Source organism: Leptodactylus fuscus, chromosome 5 (assembly GCF_031893055.1).
Source record: "Leptodactylus fuscus isolate aLepFus1 chromosome 5, aLepFus1.hap2, whole genome shotgun sequence".
NCBI lineage: Eukaryota > Metazoa > Chordata > Amphibia > Anura > Leptodactylidae > Leptodactylus > Leptodactylus fuscus.
Window position 1 is genome coordinate 214,349,123 of NC_134269.1, and position 17,562 is coordinate 214,366,684.

The following is a 17,562-nucleotide window of genomic DNA, read 5'->3' on the forward strand; positions in this document are numbered from 1 at the left end:
CTCCCACCCCTGAGATGGCATCAAGTCAGCACATTTACAGGGGTCTCAGCAGCCATAATAGGAGCCAGGGGTGGATATGGGGGTAGTTGTCACCCTAATTGCTCTGGCTCCATTTTGGATTTTTTAATTTTTTTTTTACAATACAGGGTAGTGGGTATTTATCGGAGGTGGTTGTAGTCATAGTGCAGGTCAGGCAGCGCTCCTCTGCCCCCTCGCTGCGGCTGACTAACGCCGTCACTGATGGACAACACATTAAAAAGGATGTCCACTCCCCTAAATAAAATCCTGGATCCGCCCCCGAGGAGCCCTACAATGTAAATGTATCTGTATCACAAACCTCCATATGTGTGACTGGTATGAGCCGCTCCTCTTATACAGCTCCAGCACTACTATAAGCTTTGTGTATTAGAGTTGCCGTCCCTTTAATTCACCCCTATGTCATGTTGTACTTTGTCAATAAAGTTGCACTCCACGGCGGCGATCTAATCCATTGTCTTTATTGCACTACTCTTTACATTCGTCCCCCTTACATTCCTGACACAGAAATCTCTAAAAGTCATAAAACGTGATAAATCCTCTGCTGACGTGACGGGGTTAAAGGGGTCGTCTAACTTTATGTAAATGAAGCGGAACCATCGTAAAATAACAAGACCCGCAACTTTCTAATTGACTTTCTCTCCGTTTTGAAGATCTCTGCTACCGGTCATGGCTTCCTTCACTGACGGCAAGTGGAACTCTCGGAAAAGGTGAAGAATCGGAACGTCAAGTGGATTAGAAAGTTGTCTAACTTTTCATTATGCGTGGATGAAGCCTAATTTACATAACAGCGGAGAGCCCCTTTAAGACAGCGCCGACAAGACTTCCTGAATTGTCATGAGATGTCCCTGTGATCTAGAGAATAAAAATAAAAAGCGAAATCTGTACAAAAGGCACCGAAGTCTCTAGAAGAAGATCCCTTGTTGATCTCTTAAAGGCACAGCTACACCTGGGGTTGTGCAGGCATAGCTTAGTAGATCCAGTTTCAGCGTTTCGCATTGCTTTACGTCTGATGAGTGCAAACAGGATACGATCCCTTAAAGGAGCCGCGCAGGCGGACAATCGCAACGATCCCTTGTACATCCGGTCTGCTATGGCCTCCACCTGCTCTCTGCAGAAGCCTATGTGGCTCTGATCAGTCCATCTGCCGTCACCTTCCTCCTCCTCCTCCTCCTTATATATGCCCCCAAAAAAGCAATAACATAGGAGATGCTGACACTTCATCCATAGGATCAATGCGGAGAGAGATGATGGTTGACGTGAGTGGAATTCGAGCCCAGAAATCCCAGACGCTGCTTGTTTTTCCTCTGTTCTGTCATCTGGAGGGAAAAGAATGTAAAATATATGAATTCACCGTGAAATTCCCATAATCCGACATCTGATAATCCATAAAGTGGCCGGCGTGTAATCTCACATTCCCCTGTAGATCACATATGATCGGGATTCAGACCTGACTAGTTGATCAAGAGCTGCACAACAAGGGAATACAGTCAATCTGAGCGGCGGTTTGAGGACCTGGCCCTGTTACAGATCTTACATTGGGGCCCAGGATCTTTAGGTTACGCCTCTTACTGCTAACATCTCTTAAATATGTGTGCAGGTCTCGCGATCGGATGATCAGGTCTGAATCTTGGATCTCACGGCGATCACGTGATCTGAAGGAGAAGTTCCTTTTGAAAAATGCAGAGAAAGCTTAGATCACACCCCGGCCATTCAGACGAGGTCAGGATTGACAGAGTTTCTCTTAAATAATATAGATAAAGGCCCCTCCCCTTCCCCAATAAAGCCCCCTATTAGGTTCACCACACCTATGTTGCATATGGAGTCATCCCCTTGAATTCCTACAGTACATGGGGTGGGGGAGCAAACACAAAGTGACCCCTCTTATCTTGAGATGGAGGGTTGTGGCTTTGGGGAAGGGGGGTGTGTGTCATTTGCCCCCTTGACCTCTGTCTCTTTACTGGACTCTGACTATTATACTACTGCTGTTTTTGGCATTTTTGTAACTGGGCAGGAGACATAAATCATCCCTGAGGGGGGGGGGGGGGGGGGGCACTCAGGATTTAGGCCTACATACATTGCACGACCCCTATGCACGTAATTAGTTTCCTCCGGAGAGCCGAGCGAGAGCCACTTGAGTATCCGTGTGGGCGCCGGGCGGTGGATGACTTAAAAGCCTCTTCTCTCACAAGGTCAGGCTGCCGAATGAGAGCGGACACGTAGCAGCGGCTTCTATACCGGTGGTCAGCGGGTTCACGGGGATCGGTAGAATCAGTCAACAACTGTTCATGGCCATTTACCTTAACCCCGATGAGCCGCCTCACCGTGCACGGATAACACACACATCTCTACTGTTCCTGGCGGCCCGTACATCTGTTCTTATTAGGATTTCTTAAGAAACTTCTATTTACAAGGAGGCGCCTGAAACAAGACTGTGCAGCCCAGAGAGGCAGTACACTGCAAGGCGGGCAGGACTTCCTGTACATACACCGAGGGAGTGGTCACCAAGACAGGATGTCAAATGGTTCCTAGGCAACCTGATCCAAAATTGTCCAGAGATCACCCTAGGACTCTGTTCATATTAGCTGGGGTCATTTTTGAATTATAAAAAGGATCAGGATCTTCATTATTCCTTGGTCTGGTGTGAACATAATCCAATACTAATTAGGGATGATGGATTCCCATTGGCTAGATACACTTGGCTCCTCCTTCCATTAGGGGAAGGGATCTGAGAACTAATCTGGCCAATGTTTAGCCCCTCCCTGTCCCCACCCACAATCCAACTGGGAACTCCCTTTCACGCCCTTGAACCACCCATTTTGGGGTTACCCCTTCGCCCCTTTGTGGTGGTCCATGCCCCACCTACGGGTTGTCATAGTGAAACAAACTCAACCGAAACCTATTCTAAGCTCAGTGGGCGGGGCTTGACTCAAGGATTCTTGCTCCACCCCTCAGGCACTGTACTAGGTATAACCGTATATCAGTTTTCTCTTGTTTGTCTCCTTAATATATGACAGTTGTCACCCCATGGAGTTGCCCTTTAAGTCTATGACGGGGGGTCTGGACCCACCTGCTCTTTCAGTTCAGCTAACTGCCCGGACAGCTGCTTCACCAGACTCATGGTAGACTCCAGTTTTTCCTGCAAATTTCTGATTTCATTCTGCTCGTTTTCGCCCTCGCTGCTGACGAGGGACATGGCGCGCATCCGAGGGAACCAGTCCAGGTTTTTTTCCTGAAAAAGAGCAAAGCGGAAATTTATCTCGCAGCTGATTCCATGACTAGGATGTGTTCTCGCAACATCCAAACAGGAGAACTGAGAGGGACAAATGAATGGGTGTGTACACCTTTAAATATATCCTACAGAGAGGTCATGGGTGGGGGGTTTGAGTTGATACTCCCCTCTCATAATGGGAGAATCTGACCCTATAAATGATCTGATTACCGATTATCCCACTGCAGTAAAATGTAATGTAGGATGGAATCATCCAGCAAGTGTTCAATTTCCCTGTAGCACCCCCGCAGGACAGATGGGGTATTACACAGTTCTGCTGATATCATTCACAGGCATGCTGGGTCCTCCAGAGGGACAGACACTCTTTGTACGTCAATCATGATAACAGATTAGAGTCCTAAAACAGTGAAGAAATAGCAAAACAACAAACTTTATATACCAATGTGCTGAGTGTACGAACAATCCCTACTGTCTGATCGGACATGTCAGCTCTTTAACCCTTTCTATTCCAAGTGCGTCACATTACAAGGCCGAGCCTCAGGAACAACATGCTGTGACAAACGCTTGGCATGATGAGACGCCGTTTATAGCGCCGCAGCAGATGCTATTGATATAAATAGTAGAATTCAGAGGATTAAACGGAACAAAACAAATGTGAGAACAATCTGGACGACAACATGTTACTGGTATGGAGAAGAAACTCTGAGGCTTGTAGTCCGCCCCCTACAGGTAATCTATATGGCACAACGACAACAGGCCGACACCTGAACCACCAGCCTGCTTATCCTGTATTATACTCCAGAGCTGTGCTCACTATTCTGCTGGTACAGTCACTGTGTACATACATACATTACATTATCCTGTATTATACTCCAGAGCTGCGCTCACTATTTTGCTGGTGCAGTCACTGTGTACATACATTACATTACTTATCCTGTATTGTACTCCAGAGCTGCGCTCTCTATTCTGCTAATCAATGAGTACATACATTACATTACTTCTCCTGTATTATACTCCAGAGCTGCGCTCACTATTCTGCTGGTACAGTCACTGTGTACATACATTACATTACTTCTCCTGTATTATACCCCAGAGCTGCGCTCACTATTCTGCTGGTACAGTCACTGTGTACATACATTACATTACTTATCCTGTATTATACTCCAGAGCTGCGCTCACTATTCTGCTGGTGCAGTCACTGTGTACATACATTACATTACTTATCCTGTATTATACTCCAGAGCTGCGCTCACTATTCTGCTGGTGCAGTCACTGTGTACATACATTACTTATCCTGTATTATACTCCAGAGCTGCGCTCACTATTCTGCTGGTGCAGTCACTGTGTACATACATTACATTACTTATCCTGTATTATACTCCAGAGCTGCGCTCACTATTCTGCTGGTGCAGTCACTGTGTACATACATTACATTACTTATCCTGTATTATACTCCAGAGCTGCGCTCACTATTCTGCTGGTGCAGTCACTGTGTACATACATTACATTACTTATCCTGTATTATACTCCAGAGCTGCGCTCACTATTCTGCTGGTGCAGTCACTGTGTAAATACATTACATTACTTATCCTCTATTATACTCCAGAGCTGCGCTCACTATTCTGCTGGTGCAGTCACTGTGTACATACATTACATTACTTATCCTGTATTATACTCCAGAGCTGCGCTCACTATTCTGCTGGTGCAGTCACTGTGTAAATACATTACATTACTTATCCTGTATTATAATCCAGAGCTGCGCTCACTATTCTGCTGGTGCAGTCACTGTGTACATACATTACATTACTTATCCTGTATTATACTCCAGAGCTGCGCTCACTATTCTGCTGGTGCAGTCACTGTGTACATACATTACATTACTTATCCTGTATTATACTCCAGAGCTGCGCTCACTATTCTGCTGGTGCAGTCACTGTGTACATACATTACATTACTTATCCTGTATTATACTCCAGAGCTGCGCTCACTATTCTGCTGGTACAGTCACTGTGTACATACATTACATTACTTATCCTGTATTATACTCCAGAGCTGCACTCACTATTCTGCTGGTACAGTCACTGTGTACATACATTACATTACTTATCCTGTATTATACTCCAGAGCTGCGCTCACTATTCTGCTGGTACAGTCACTGTGTACATACATTACATTACTTATCCTGTATTATACTCCAGAGCTGCGCTCACTATTCTGCTGGTGCAGTCACTGTGTACATACATTACATTACTTATCCTGTATTAGACTCCAGAGCTGCGCTCACTATTCTGCTGGTGCAGTCACTGTGTACATACATTACATTACTTATCCTGTATTATACTCCAGAGCTGCGCTCACTATTCTGCTGGTACAGTCACTGTGTACATACATTACATTACTGATCCTGGGGTTAGGTATGACTCTGCTATAATATAAGATGTCCATGTTCCTCTTTCTGATTCCTGTCAGTGTTGTGATGGAGACGTAGCGTGGCGATATATTTGCTGCACATGACAGATATCAGGAGGTGCCGCCATATTGTCCTATACATTTCTCAGTAGTGCAGTCTTAGGCTTCTGGCCTGTAACTTCAAGTGATTATATCTCAGGATAGAAGTGAGATATTAAGAATCGGTTTTCGCATTATTAATGTGCATCGAGGGGCCGACAATTCCTAGTATTATATTATCTAGTGTGACCCCGATTATCTTGGCTCACCCGCGCCCTCTGCCCTGGAATGATTTCCTGGATCTCGTGTCATCCAGCAGAGCGCGCAGTCAGGTTTGTTCACAGATAAACAGGAGGTTTGGAGTCCTTTAGATCCTGCGTTGCGTTCAGTGCCCTCAGTCCACGTGCAGTGCACCAGATAACAATGTGTACTAAGGTGTATCAGCCGTCGAGTGTGACTATCCCGGGTTCAGCCGAGTTTACAGGCCATAAAAGAATCTCGTGCATCAGCCGGGCCGCACGTGCGCCAATTATGGGCCCTGTGACAAAGACTGTTTATCGCCCATTATAGGGTGACCTCTGATCGGAGGGATTTCCACAGGGTGTGAGAGTTAGTCAAACACTCATATAATAGCTAAACCGCCAGACACGTCGCACGCCCACTCTCCGTATACTGTGACATCCATCATTGTGACAGTGGCAGCTGAAATGTGAAATATGACAGCGTGCCTGTATCCGAGCCGCTGTATCTATCTGTATACTGATGTCTGCAGGTGATATATACTAGCGCTGAAGAAAATTAGTCAAATGGCGACACCCTACATGACCACTGTATGGCGCTATTTATACATGGACAGTATGAAGCTGTTGATATGGTTACGGTATAGCAATATGAGCACTGTATGGCATTACTGATATGGGGACTGGAACCCATAATATGAGCATTACAGGATATAATTGATGTGGGTATTGTATGGCACTATTATCATCATTGTATGGGACTATTGATATGGGTACTGTATGGCAGTACTGACATAGCTACTGTATGGCACTATTAATATGGGCAATGTGAAACACAACTGGCATGGCCACTGAACACACATATAGCCTCTGCATGGTATTACTAATATAGCACTGTATGGCACTATTATTATGGGCACACTATGGTACTATTAATATAGGCACTATATGGCACTACTAATATGGCACATTATAGTACTAGTTATATGAGCACTGTATGGCACTATTAATATGGCACAGTATAGTACTATTTATATGAGCACTGTATGGCACTATTAATATGGCACAGTATAGTACTATTTATATGAGCACTGTATGGCACTATTAATATGGCACAGTATAGTACTATTTATATGAGCACTGTATGGCACTATTAATATGGCACAGTATAGTACTATTTATATGAGCACTGTATGACACTATTAATATGGCACAGTATAGTACTATTTATATGAGCACTGTATGGCACTATTAATATGGGAACAGTATGGTACTATTAATATAGGCACTATATGGCACTACTAATATGGCACAGTATAGTACTATTTATATGAGCACTGTATGGCACTATTAATATGGCACAGTATAGTACTATTTATATGAGCACTGTATGGCACTATTAATATGGCACAGTATAGTACTATTTATATGAGCACTGTATGGCACTATTAATATGGCACAGTATAGTACTATTTATATGAGCACTGTATGACACTATTAATATGGCACAGTATAGTACTATTTATATGAGCAGTATATGGCACTATTAATATGGCACAGTATAGTACTATTTATATGAGCAGTATATGGCACTATTAATATGGCACAGTATAGTACTATTTATATGAGCAGTATATGGCACTATTAATATGGGAACAGTATGGTACTATTAATATAGGCACTATATGGCACTACTAATATGGCACATTATAGTACTAGTTATATGAGCACTGTATGGCACTATTAATATGGCACAGTATAGTACTATTTATATGAGCACTGTATGGCACTATTAATATGGGAACAGTATGGTACTATTAATATAGGCACTATATGGCACTACTAATATGGCACAGTATAGTACTATTTATATTAGCACTGTATGGCACTATTAATATGGCACAGTATAGTACTATTTATATGAGCACTGTATGGCACTATTAATATGGCACAGTATAGTACTATTTATATGAGCACTGTATGACACTATTAATATGGCACAGTATAGTACTATTTATATGAGCACTGTATGGCACTATTAATATGGGAACAGTATGGTACTATTAATATAGGCACTATATGGCACTACTAATATGGCACAGTATAGTACTATTTATATGAGCACTGTATGGCACTATTAATATGGCACAGTATAGTACTATTTATATGAGCACTGTATGGCACTATTAATATGGCACAGTATAGTACTATTTATATGAGCACTGTATGACACTATTAATATGGCACAGTATAGTACTATTTATATGAGCAGTATATGGCACTATTAATATGGGAACAGTATGGTACTATTAATATAGGCACTATATGGCACTACTAATATGGCACAGTATAGTACTATTTATAGGAGCACTGTATGGCACTATTAATATGGCACAGTATAGTACTATTTATATGAGCAGTATATGGCACTATTAATATGGCACAGTATAGTACTATTTATATGAGCAGTATATGGCACTATTAATATGGCACAGTATAGTACTATTTATATGAGCAGTATATGGCACTATTAATATGGCACAGTATAGTACTATTTATATGAGCAGTATATGGCACTATTAATATGGGAACAGTATGGTACTATTAATATAGGCACTATATGGCACTACTAATATGGCACAGTATAGTACTATTTATAGGAGCACTGTATGGCACTATTAATATGGCACAGTATAGTACTATTTATATGAGCACTGTATGACACTATTAATATGGCACAGTATAGTACTATTTATATGAGCAGTATATGGCACTATTAATATGGGAACAGTATGGTACTATTAATATAGGCACTATATGGCACTACTAATATGGCACAGTATAGTACTATTTATAGGAGCACTGTATGGCACTATTAATATGGCACAGTATAGTACTATTTATATGAGCAGTATATGGCACTATTAATATGGCACAGTATAGTACTATTTATAGGAGCACTGTATGGCACTATTAATATGGCACAGTATGGTACTATTAATATAGGCACTATATGGCACTACTAATATGGCACAGTATAGTACTATTTATAGGAGCACTGTATGGCACTATTAATATGGCACAGTATAGTACTATTTATATGAGCAGTATATGGCACTATTAATATGGCACAGTATAGTACTATTTATATGAGCAGTATATGGCACTATTAATATGGGAACAGTATGGTACTATTAATATAGGCACTATATGGCACTACTAATATGGCACAGTATAGTACTATTTATAGGAGCACTGTATGGCACTATTAATATGGCACAGTATAGTACTATTTATATGAGCACTGTATGACACTATTAATATGGCACAGTATAGTACTATTTATATGAGCAGTATATGGCACTATTAATATGGGAACAGTATGGTACTATTAATATAGGCACTATATGGCACTACTAATATGGCACAGTATAGTACTATTTATATGAGCACTGTATGGCACTATTAATATGGCACAGTATAGTACTATTTATATGAGCAGTATATGGCACTATTAATATGGCACAGTATAGTACTATTTATATGAGCAGTATATGGCACTATTAATATGGGAACAGTATGGTACTATTAATATAGGCACTATATGGCACTACTAATATGGCACAGTATAGTACTATTTATAGGAGCACTGTATGGCACTATTAATATGGCACAGTATAGTACTATTTATATGAGCAGTATATGGCACTATTAATATGGCACAGTATAGTACTATTTATAGGAGCACTGTATGGCACTATTAATATGGCACAGTATGGTACTATTAATATAGGCACTATATGGCACTACTAATATGGCACAGTATAGTACTATTTATAGGAGCACTGTATGGCACTATTAATATGGCACAGTATAGTACTATTTATATGAGCACTGTATGGCACTATTAATATGGCACAGTATAGTACTATTTATATGAGCACTGTATGGCACTATTAATATGGGAACAGTATGGTACTATTAATATAGGCACTATATGGCACTACTAATATGGCACAGTATAGTACTATTTATATGAGAACTGTATGGCACTACTGACATGAGCACTGAATGACATTACAATCCTGAATATAAGAGATACATTTCAGGCGCTTTTTATTCGGAGTCCTTCCCTCTCTTTGTTCCATGGCTGCTGCTGCTGACACGTTGCTCTTCTTCCCTGTGTGAACACCTCACATCTGCAGACGACTCCGATAATCAGGTCTCGGCCTCAGCGTGCGCCCTGACACCCATTTGTCACATGTTAGATAATATCACAACAAGTCGTGTCCTCAGATGAAGCTTCTGACACCCAATAAAATATCAGCACAAGGCCAGACAAGTAATAACTAATGTAAACCGCCCTATATATAACCGCTATATCTGGCGTGTACTGTATTTATACTGCAAGTCATTCTTGTCTGACAACCAATGAGTCATCCTGGGTGACAACCATTATGGTCTCCACGACCTAACTCCACACAGGGACCAGAAATAGGCAGAACTTTTGCCAATTTTCATAAAAAGGGCCATTTTTTGGTCCCACCCCTTATTACAGCTAGGATAGATGGCTGACAACTTAATAATCACAATGGCGGCTGTATTAGTTGTCACACAGCTTTCCCAGAAACAGATTTGAAAAATAAAATGACACCTTGCATCACTAGGGAGGCAGAGTAGTCATAGGTAAGCAAAAATCACGTGATCGACAAGTGATCTTTAGTAAAGGGGCGGGGCTGTGACAACTTCCTGTTTATTCTAAGAGAGCCGCTGTTAAAAAACCTGAGCATTACAACCCGTCCTTTATATTGTGGATCTGTCCAAATGTTCACTTATTCCTCATCTGGTGTATTTAGGAGGCACGATGGAAATGGATTGCCCAATTTTCCCTAAATCCCCTTAGTTTGGATCACTATAGCAGCTACCGGGAGCAATTTTGGTAATAACATTATATTAGGGAATTGTTACTTAAACACCCCCCTATCATTTTCTGCAAAGAACCCAAAAAGTGGAGTTGCACTTTAAGACACTGCTATTATATACTCATGCCTGGGGGGAGGGGCTGTGTCACCTCCTGTCTGAGCACTTGGACGATCTCCAAATACAAGATAAACCCGACCCAAACAGCAATTATGTTATAAATTAGCAGCGGAATGTAATAAATAGTAAAGTTATTAAAGCGGAATGGAGTAATTGCCGACGGAGGAAAAATTACCGACTGCAACATCAACATTTTACTTTCTGGGAAACGGGTTCCGCCGGACGATTTTTTGGACCGGGGGATTGAAGTGCTGTTTAACGTCGCCGAGGCAGAAACAAATTAGTCATAATAGGAGGAGGGGTCGTAAGAGACGTAAAACATAATTAATCTGAGAAGATCTGGCTCCTCATATGTCTGCCTCCTACACGCGCCAATTATAGAATCGCAACGAATAATACATTATCGCCTTATAAAATACTCAATCTGGGGCTGCCTATCCGCACCACTTATCAAAATGGGTCAATACAACGGCTAAAAATAACTCCGTACGTGTAATTACGCCACGCCGAATTTCATAATTAGATTTTTTATTTAGTCCGTCGGACGTTTTGCAGAGATACGAAGCTCAAAAGTTTCGATGAAAGGATTCAGCGCCTTGTCATGTAAATGTAGTCTCCGTGCGGTGCCTTCCTGCTGGGCTTGTGCTTATACACAGCAGCTGATCAGAGCGGGCCGAGCTGCAGCTGGAAAATACCCAGGGAGGGGGGTGGGGAGAAGGGGGAGGGAAGGGGAGGCAGATTTATGACTAATGTGTGTAATAGGAAGAGCTCTGCTGTACTCACTGCAATCATTTTAGCTACAAAACTCTCAGGGCCCGTGTACTCGGTGGGGTCCTTCACTTTGACCAGGACTATGAAGTACAAATAATGCCACATGCAGTGCTCGGACATGATGTGCTCCTCGAAGGACACCGTCTTATTGTCAAACTTGTCTCTCTCCAAACCTGTAAGGTAAAAAAAAAAAAAAAAAAAACTATGAGGAAAGGATGAAGTGGGGGAAGGGGAGACCGAGAAAATAAAGAGGTGGAGTAAAGAAAATAGGGGGCAGGTAAAGAAGGAAGAGAAGGGATCGGGATGGAGTACGAGGGAGAAAATGGGGGCGGAAGAAAAAAAAATTGGAAGCAAAGATGAGGAGGAGACAAAGAGAAAAGAATTAGGGCCAAAAGACAAAAAGGGAGGATGTGAAAAAAGGTGTGGCTAAATAGAAAGGGGGAGGAGATATGGAGAAAGCAAAGAAGATTGAGAGAAAAGAGGTGGGGATAAAAGAGAAATAGGATACTGAAAAACGAAGGAGAAGGGGAAGAGATAAGGGGAGGAAATCTGGAGAAAGGGGGAGGAGAGAGCAAAAGGGAGGAGAAACCGCACAAGGGGAGAAGATAGAGAAGGGGAGGAGAAACATGGCAAAAGGAAGGAGATAGAGAAGGGGAGGAAAAACAGGGCAGAAAGGGAGGAGAAAGAGAAGGGGAGGAGAAACAGGGCAGAAAGGGAGGAGAAAGAGAAGGAGGAGAAACATGGGAAAAGGGGAGGGGAAACAAGGAAAAGGGGGAGGAGATAGAAGGGGAGGAGAAACATGGCAAAGGGAAGGAGATAGCGAAGGAGAGGAGAAACGGCACAAGGGGAGAAGATAGAGAAGGGGAGGAGAAACATGGCAAAAGGAAGGAGATAGAGAAGGGGAGGAGAAGCATGGCAAAAGGAAGGAGATAGCGAAGGGGAGGAGAAATATGGGAAAAGGGGAGGGGAAACAAGGAAGAAGGGGAGGAGATAGAAGGGGAGGAGAAACATGGCAGAATGGGAGGAGATGAAGGGGAGGAGAAACATGGCAAAAGGAAGGAGATAGCGAAGGGGAGGAGAAATATGGGAAAAGGGGAGGAGAAACAGGGCAGAAAGGGAGGAAAAAGAGAAGGGGAGGAGAAACATGGCAAAAGGAAGGAGATAGAGAAGGGGAGGAGAAACATGGGAAAAGGGGAGGGGAAACAAGGAAGAATGGGAGGAGATAGAGAGAAAGACGAGAAGAAAGAAATGCGAAAGTAATAGAGAAAGGGGAGGAGACAGAGGAGAGGGGCGTAGGGAAAATATAGGAAGAGGATAGGGGAAGAGGACACACAAAGAGGGAGGAGTGAAGAGAGAAAGAAGAACAGAGAAAGATAGAAAGAAGGAAGAAGAGAACGGGAAGAGGACAGAGTCGCAGAGGACAATGAGGGGAGACATCACCAGCTGGTGTCCTGAAGCTGACCTGATGTGATTCATAGGAATATATATATATATATATATATATATATATATCTTTAGTGTGTGATCAGGAGATATAATCAGATAATTGCAGGTAGTGATTTACCGCAGATAACGTCTCCTCTATACACGACTACAACAGGGGAGGAAAGGACAATGTCCCAGCTTGACCTTCACACATTACACTGTCCATAATGAGCAGAAGATTTGTCACACGCCCATAGCTAGGTGGAATCAGTGTCGGTGGTGACATCTCCATTTCTTGTACACCCAGTGGTATCTTCTCAAAAAGTCTTACCATGAAGTAATCCTGGACATATGACCGTCCTCATGTTCTCTACTCACCACAAATGAAGCATGTGGTCTTCAGGATCTCCTCCTTCTTCTGTTTCTCGCTCCTCAGATCGGCAAACGTATCGATGATGACACCAAAGATGAGGTTGAGGACAATGATGATGACGATGAAGTAGAAGAGAAGATCGTACACCACTCTGGCAGCAAAGAGGGGCTCCTGGAAGACAAAGGTGGAGGAGATATGTGGTCAAGAACCATGGTGTAGTGCCACCATTGTCAAGAATGACTTGAAGCTTCCATGCTTGGCCGAAATGTTGGTTTTGATATTTGCCATGTATGGCTCTTTCACTGACCCCCCCAAATTTAAGACCTTCTTGCACCCAATAAATCACCAGACGTCATAGCTAGGATTACCTCCTCCTTATGAATAGACTTACATCCTTCGAGGGCTTCCGAAGAACGTCTCCTACACCTCCGCCGTTCCTCAAACCTTGGTTCAGGACTGTTACGATACACATCAGCAACGTGTCACAGGTCCGTTCATTCTCGTCTTCTGCGTCTCCATCTGCAATGACCACGAGATACCAAAGGTCAAACCTAGCAAGATGGCCAAAAGGAGTGGAAGAAGGAAGACTGGTGGGACGTGTCATGTATCTAACCATTATAGAGGGTATCCAGTGATCCACAAGGGGGAGCTCTCTGTAGACTGACTATGTACAGAGCTTTATAATACAACAGTAGGCTCCACACCTCCCCCTAGTGGTGGTGACAGGCAGCATGTTATGCGTATGAAGGAAATTTGAAGCTCTGTAGATCTAAAACCACATGGGGTTACAAGGGGAACATGAGGCGCAGGCTACACGTGACTCTGGACGTATCTGCAGGCTGTCTGTGTGGATATGGATGTGTCTGAGGTTTCGGAGCCCCTATAAATATCCCCATTTCTAATGAATACGTGAATGTGTAGAAGCGATGTGTTGGCCGCGCGCCAGCCGAGAGGTTCCGTGCAGGGATGTGCAGCCTACACAGGGATAAATATAAAATCTATTGAGCCAGATGACTTTCACATCTATTAATAAGCGAGGGATACAAGTATCGTCTCTCTGCTGCCGGCTCCGCTCCGAAGCCGCTCTGGCGGGATAAACATATGTGTTTACTCAGCGGATGAATGAGGGGGGGGGGGCGGCAAGGAATCGCGAGGAAATCTGCTCACGGCTCTCAGTGCTAAGTACAATGTCACATGGGTATTATATAAAGTGTGTGAACTCAACCTATGGCACATATAGAGGCGTATAATATCTATTATCTAACCATCTCCTATCTATCTATCTATCTATCTATCTATCTATCTATCTATCTATCTATCTATCGTGTTGGCCAAAAGTATTGGCCCCCTGCAGTCCTGTCAGATAATCCTCGCTGTCCCCCAGATAATGATTACAAGCACAAACTCTTTGGTAATATCTTCATTTATTTTTCTTGCAATGAAAAAACACAAGAGAATGAAAAAAAAGTCACATCATTGATCATTTTACACAAAACTCCAGAACTGGTGCGGACAGAAGTATTGGCGCCCTCAGCCTAATACTTGGTAGCACAACCTTTATACACAATAACTGCGCACAACCGCTTCCGCTAACCAGCAATGAGTTTCTTACAAGGCTCTGCTGGAATCTTAGACCCTTCTTCTTTGGCTGCTGCTCCAGGTCCCCCCTGAGATGTGAAGGAGGCCTTCTCCAAACTGCCACCAAGAGATCTCTCCCCCTCCCCCACAGGTGTTCTATGGGATTCAGGGCTGGACTCATTGCTGCCACTTTACAAGTCTCCAGGGCTTTCTCTCACCACCATTTTCTAGTGCTGACCTGAAGTGTGTTTTGGGTCCTTGTCCTGCTGGAAGAGCCCTGACCTCTGAGGGAGACCCAGCTTTCTCACACTGGGCCCTACATGATGCTGCACAATGTGTTTGTCGTCTTCAGACTTCATAATGCCATGCACACGGTCAAGCAGTCCAGTGCCAGAGGCAGCAAAGCAACCCCAAACCATCAGGGACCTCCGCCATGTCTGACTGTAGGGGGCGTCTTCTTCTCTTTGAAGGCCTCTTTTTTCCTGTAAACTCTATGTTGATGCCTTTTCCTACTTTTGTCTCCTCTGACCAGAGAACATTCTTCCAGAACGGTTTTCGCTTTCTCAGGTAAGTTTTGGCAAACTCCAGCCTGGCTTATATCTCTGGGTAAGAAGTGGGGTCTTCCTGGGTCTCCTACCATACAGTCCCTTCTCATTCAGACGCTGACACTGGATAGTACGGGGTGACACTGTTGTACCCTCGGATTGCAGGGCAGCTTGGACTTGTTTGGATGTTAGTCGAGGTTCTTTATCCGCCATCCGCACAATCTTGCGTTGAAATCTCTCGTCAGTTTTTCTTTTGCGTCCACATCTAGGGAGGTTAGCCACAGTGCCATGGGCTTTACACTTCTTACTGACACTGCGCACGGTAGACACAGGAACATTCAGGTCTTTGGAGATGGACTTGTAGCCTTGAGAGTGCTCATGCTTCCTCACAATTTTGCTTCTCAAGCCCTCAGACAGTTCTTTGGTCTTCTTTCTTCTCTCCATGCTCAATGTGGTCACACAAGGGCACAGGACAGAGGTGGAGTCAACTTTAATCCATTTCAACTGGCTGCAAGTGTGATTTAGTTATTGCCACCACCTGTTAGGTGCCTCAGGTAAGTAACAGGTGCTGTTAATTACACAAATTAGAGAAGCATCACATCATTTTTCAAACAGTGCCAATGCTTTTGTCTACCCCCTTTATGTTTGGTGTTGAATTATATCCAATTTGGCTTTTTGACAATTCTTTTTGTGGTTTTCCATTGAAGACAAATTAAATGAAGATAATAATACCAAAGAATTTGTGATTGCAATCATTTTCTGGAAGAACACGAGTATTATCTGACAGAATTGCAGGGGTGCCAATACTTTTGGCCAACACTCACTCTATCTACCTACCTACCTACCTACCTAATATCTTCTACTCCATCTATCTAATCTTCCTTACAGTACTTTTTGGCCTCCCTTATAGATTCACATTCCATTTTCTTTTCCATTTTCCTTCCCAGAGACATGATAATTACACAGCGCCCCTGGTGGCCAGAAACTAAAGACACCTGATGATATCACAAGTACATCGACTCCTCCAGCACTATATGCGGTTGTATTTTTTATAGCACTTAGACATATTTTATATCTAATTTTCCAGCATTGATTTAACACTTTAGATAGAGATTACTTGTCCTGTTGAGAAATGATTTCATATTGATGAATGTTTGCTCAGGAGAGAGAGTGCGGTAGATACATCGTATAGCACCGCAGTATAGGAAGCTTACACTCTATTACCATATACCTCCCATTATTATATAAGGAAATGCAGTCACAATTCTGCTGGTTGTCAGTAGAAACAGTCAGCAAGCTTGTCATCAGACATATTCACGGAGAGCTGAAAATAATACAGAAGGGCAGTGTGTCTACTAAATTATATGACTGGACTGTGACTGATGTAAGCGGGAGAATTTCTACAATACAACCTTACTAGAGCGAGGACTGAACAAACTGGGAACGCCGGGAGATTTCAGCTCTGAAGCTGCAGAACTATATTTTTGTATATACAGTAGGAGGCAGTATTATAGTAGTTATATTCTTGTACATAGGAGCAGTATTATAGTAGTTATATTCTTGTACATAGGAGCAGTATTATAGTAGTTATATTCTTGTACATAGGAGTAGTATTATAGTAGTTATATTCTTGTACATAGGAGCAGTATTATAGTAGTTATATTCTTGTACATAGGAGCAGTATTATAGTAGTTATATTCTTGTACATAGGAGGTAGTATTATAGTAGCTATATTCTTGTACATAGGAGTAGTATTATAGTAGTTATATTCTTGTACATAGGAGCAGTATTATAGTAGTTATATTCTTGTACATAGGAGGTAGTATTATAGTAGTTATATTCTTGTACATAGGGACAGTATTATAGTAGTTATAT

At 42.6% G+C, this 17,562-nt stretch overlaps 1 protein-coding gene across 3 annotated transcripts in view; it reads right to left on the reverse strand.

The window, feature by feature from the left end:
* Positions 1-481: 481 nt before the first annotated feature.
* ITPR2 (inositol 1,4,5-trisphosphate receptor type 2) overlaps positions 482-17,562 on the reverse strand; it is a 179,696-nt gene continuing 162,615 nt past the window's right edge. For all 3 annotated transcript variants that reach the window (XM_075275279.1, XM_075275281.1, XM_075275278.1), the window contains exons 53-57: positions 13,956-14,083; positions 13,570-13,735; positions 11,779-11,939; positions 3,107-3,268; positions 482-1,355 (exon numbers count right to left, since the gene is read on the reverse strand). In XM_075275279.1, the coding sequence (XP_075131380.1) occupies positions 1,269-1,355; positions 3,107-3,268; positions 11,779-11,939; positions 13,570-13,735; positions 13,956-14,083 (704 nt within the window). In that variant the 3' untranslated portion in view covers positions 482-1,268. The remainder of the gene's footprint in view (positions 1,356-3,106; positions 3,269-11,778; positions 11,940-13,569; positions 13,736-13,955; positions 14,084-17,562) is intronic.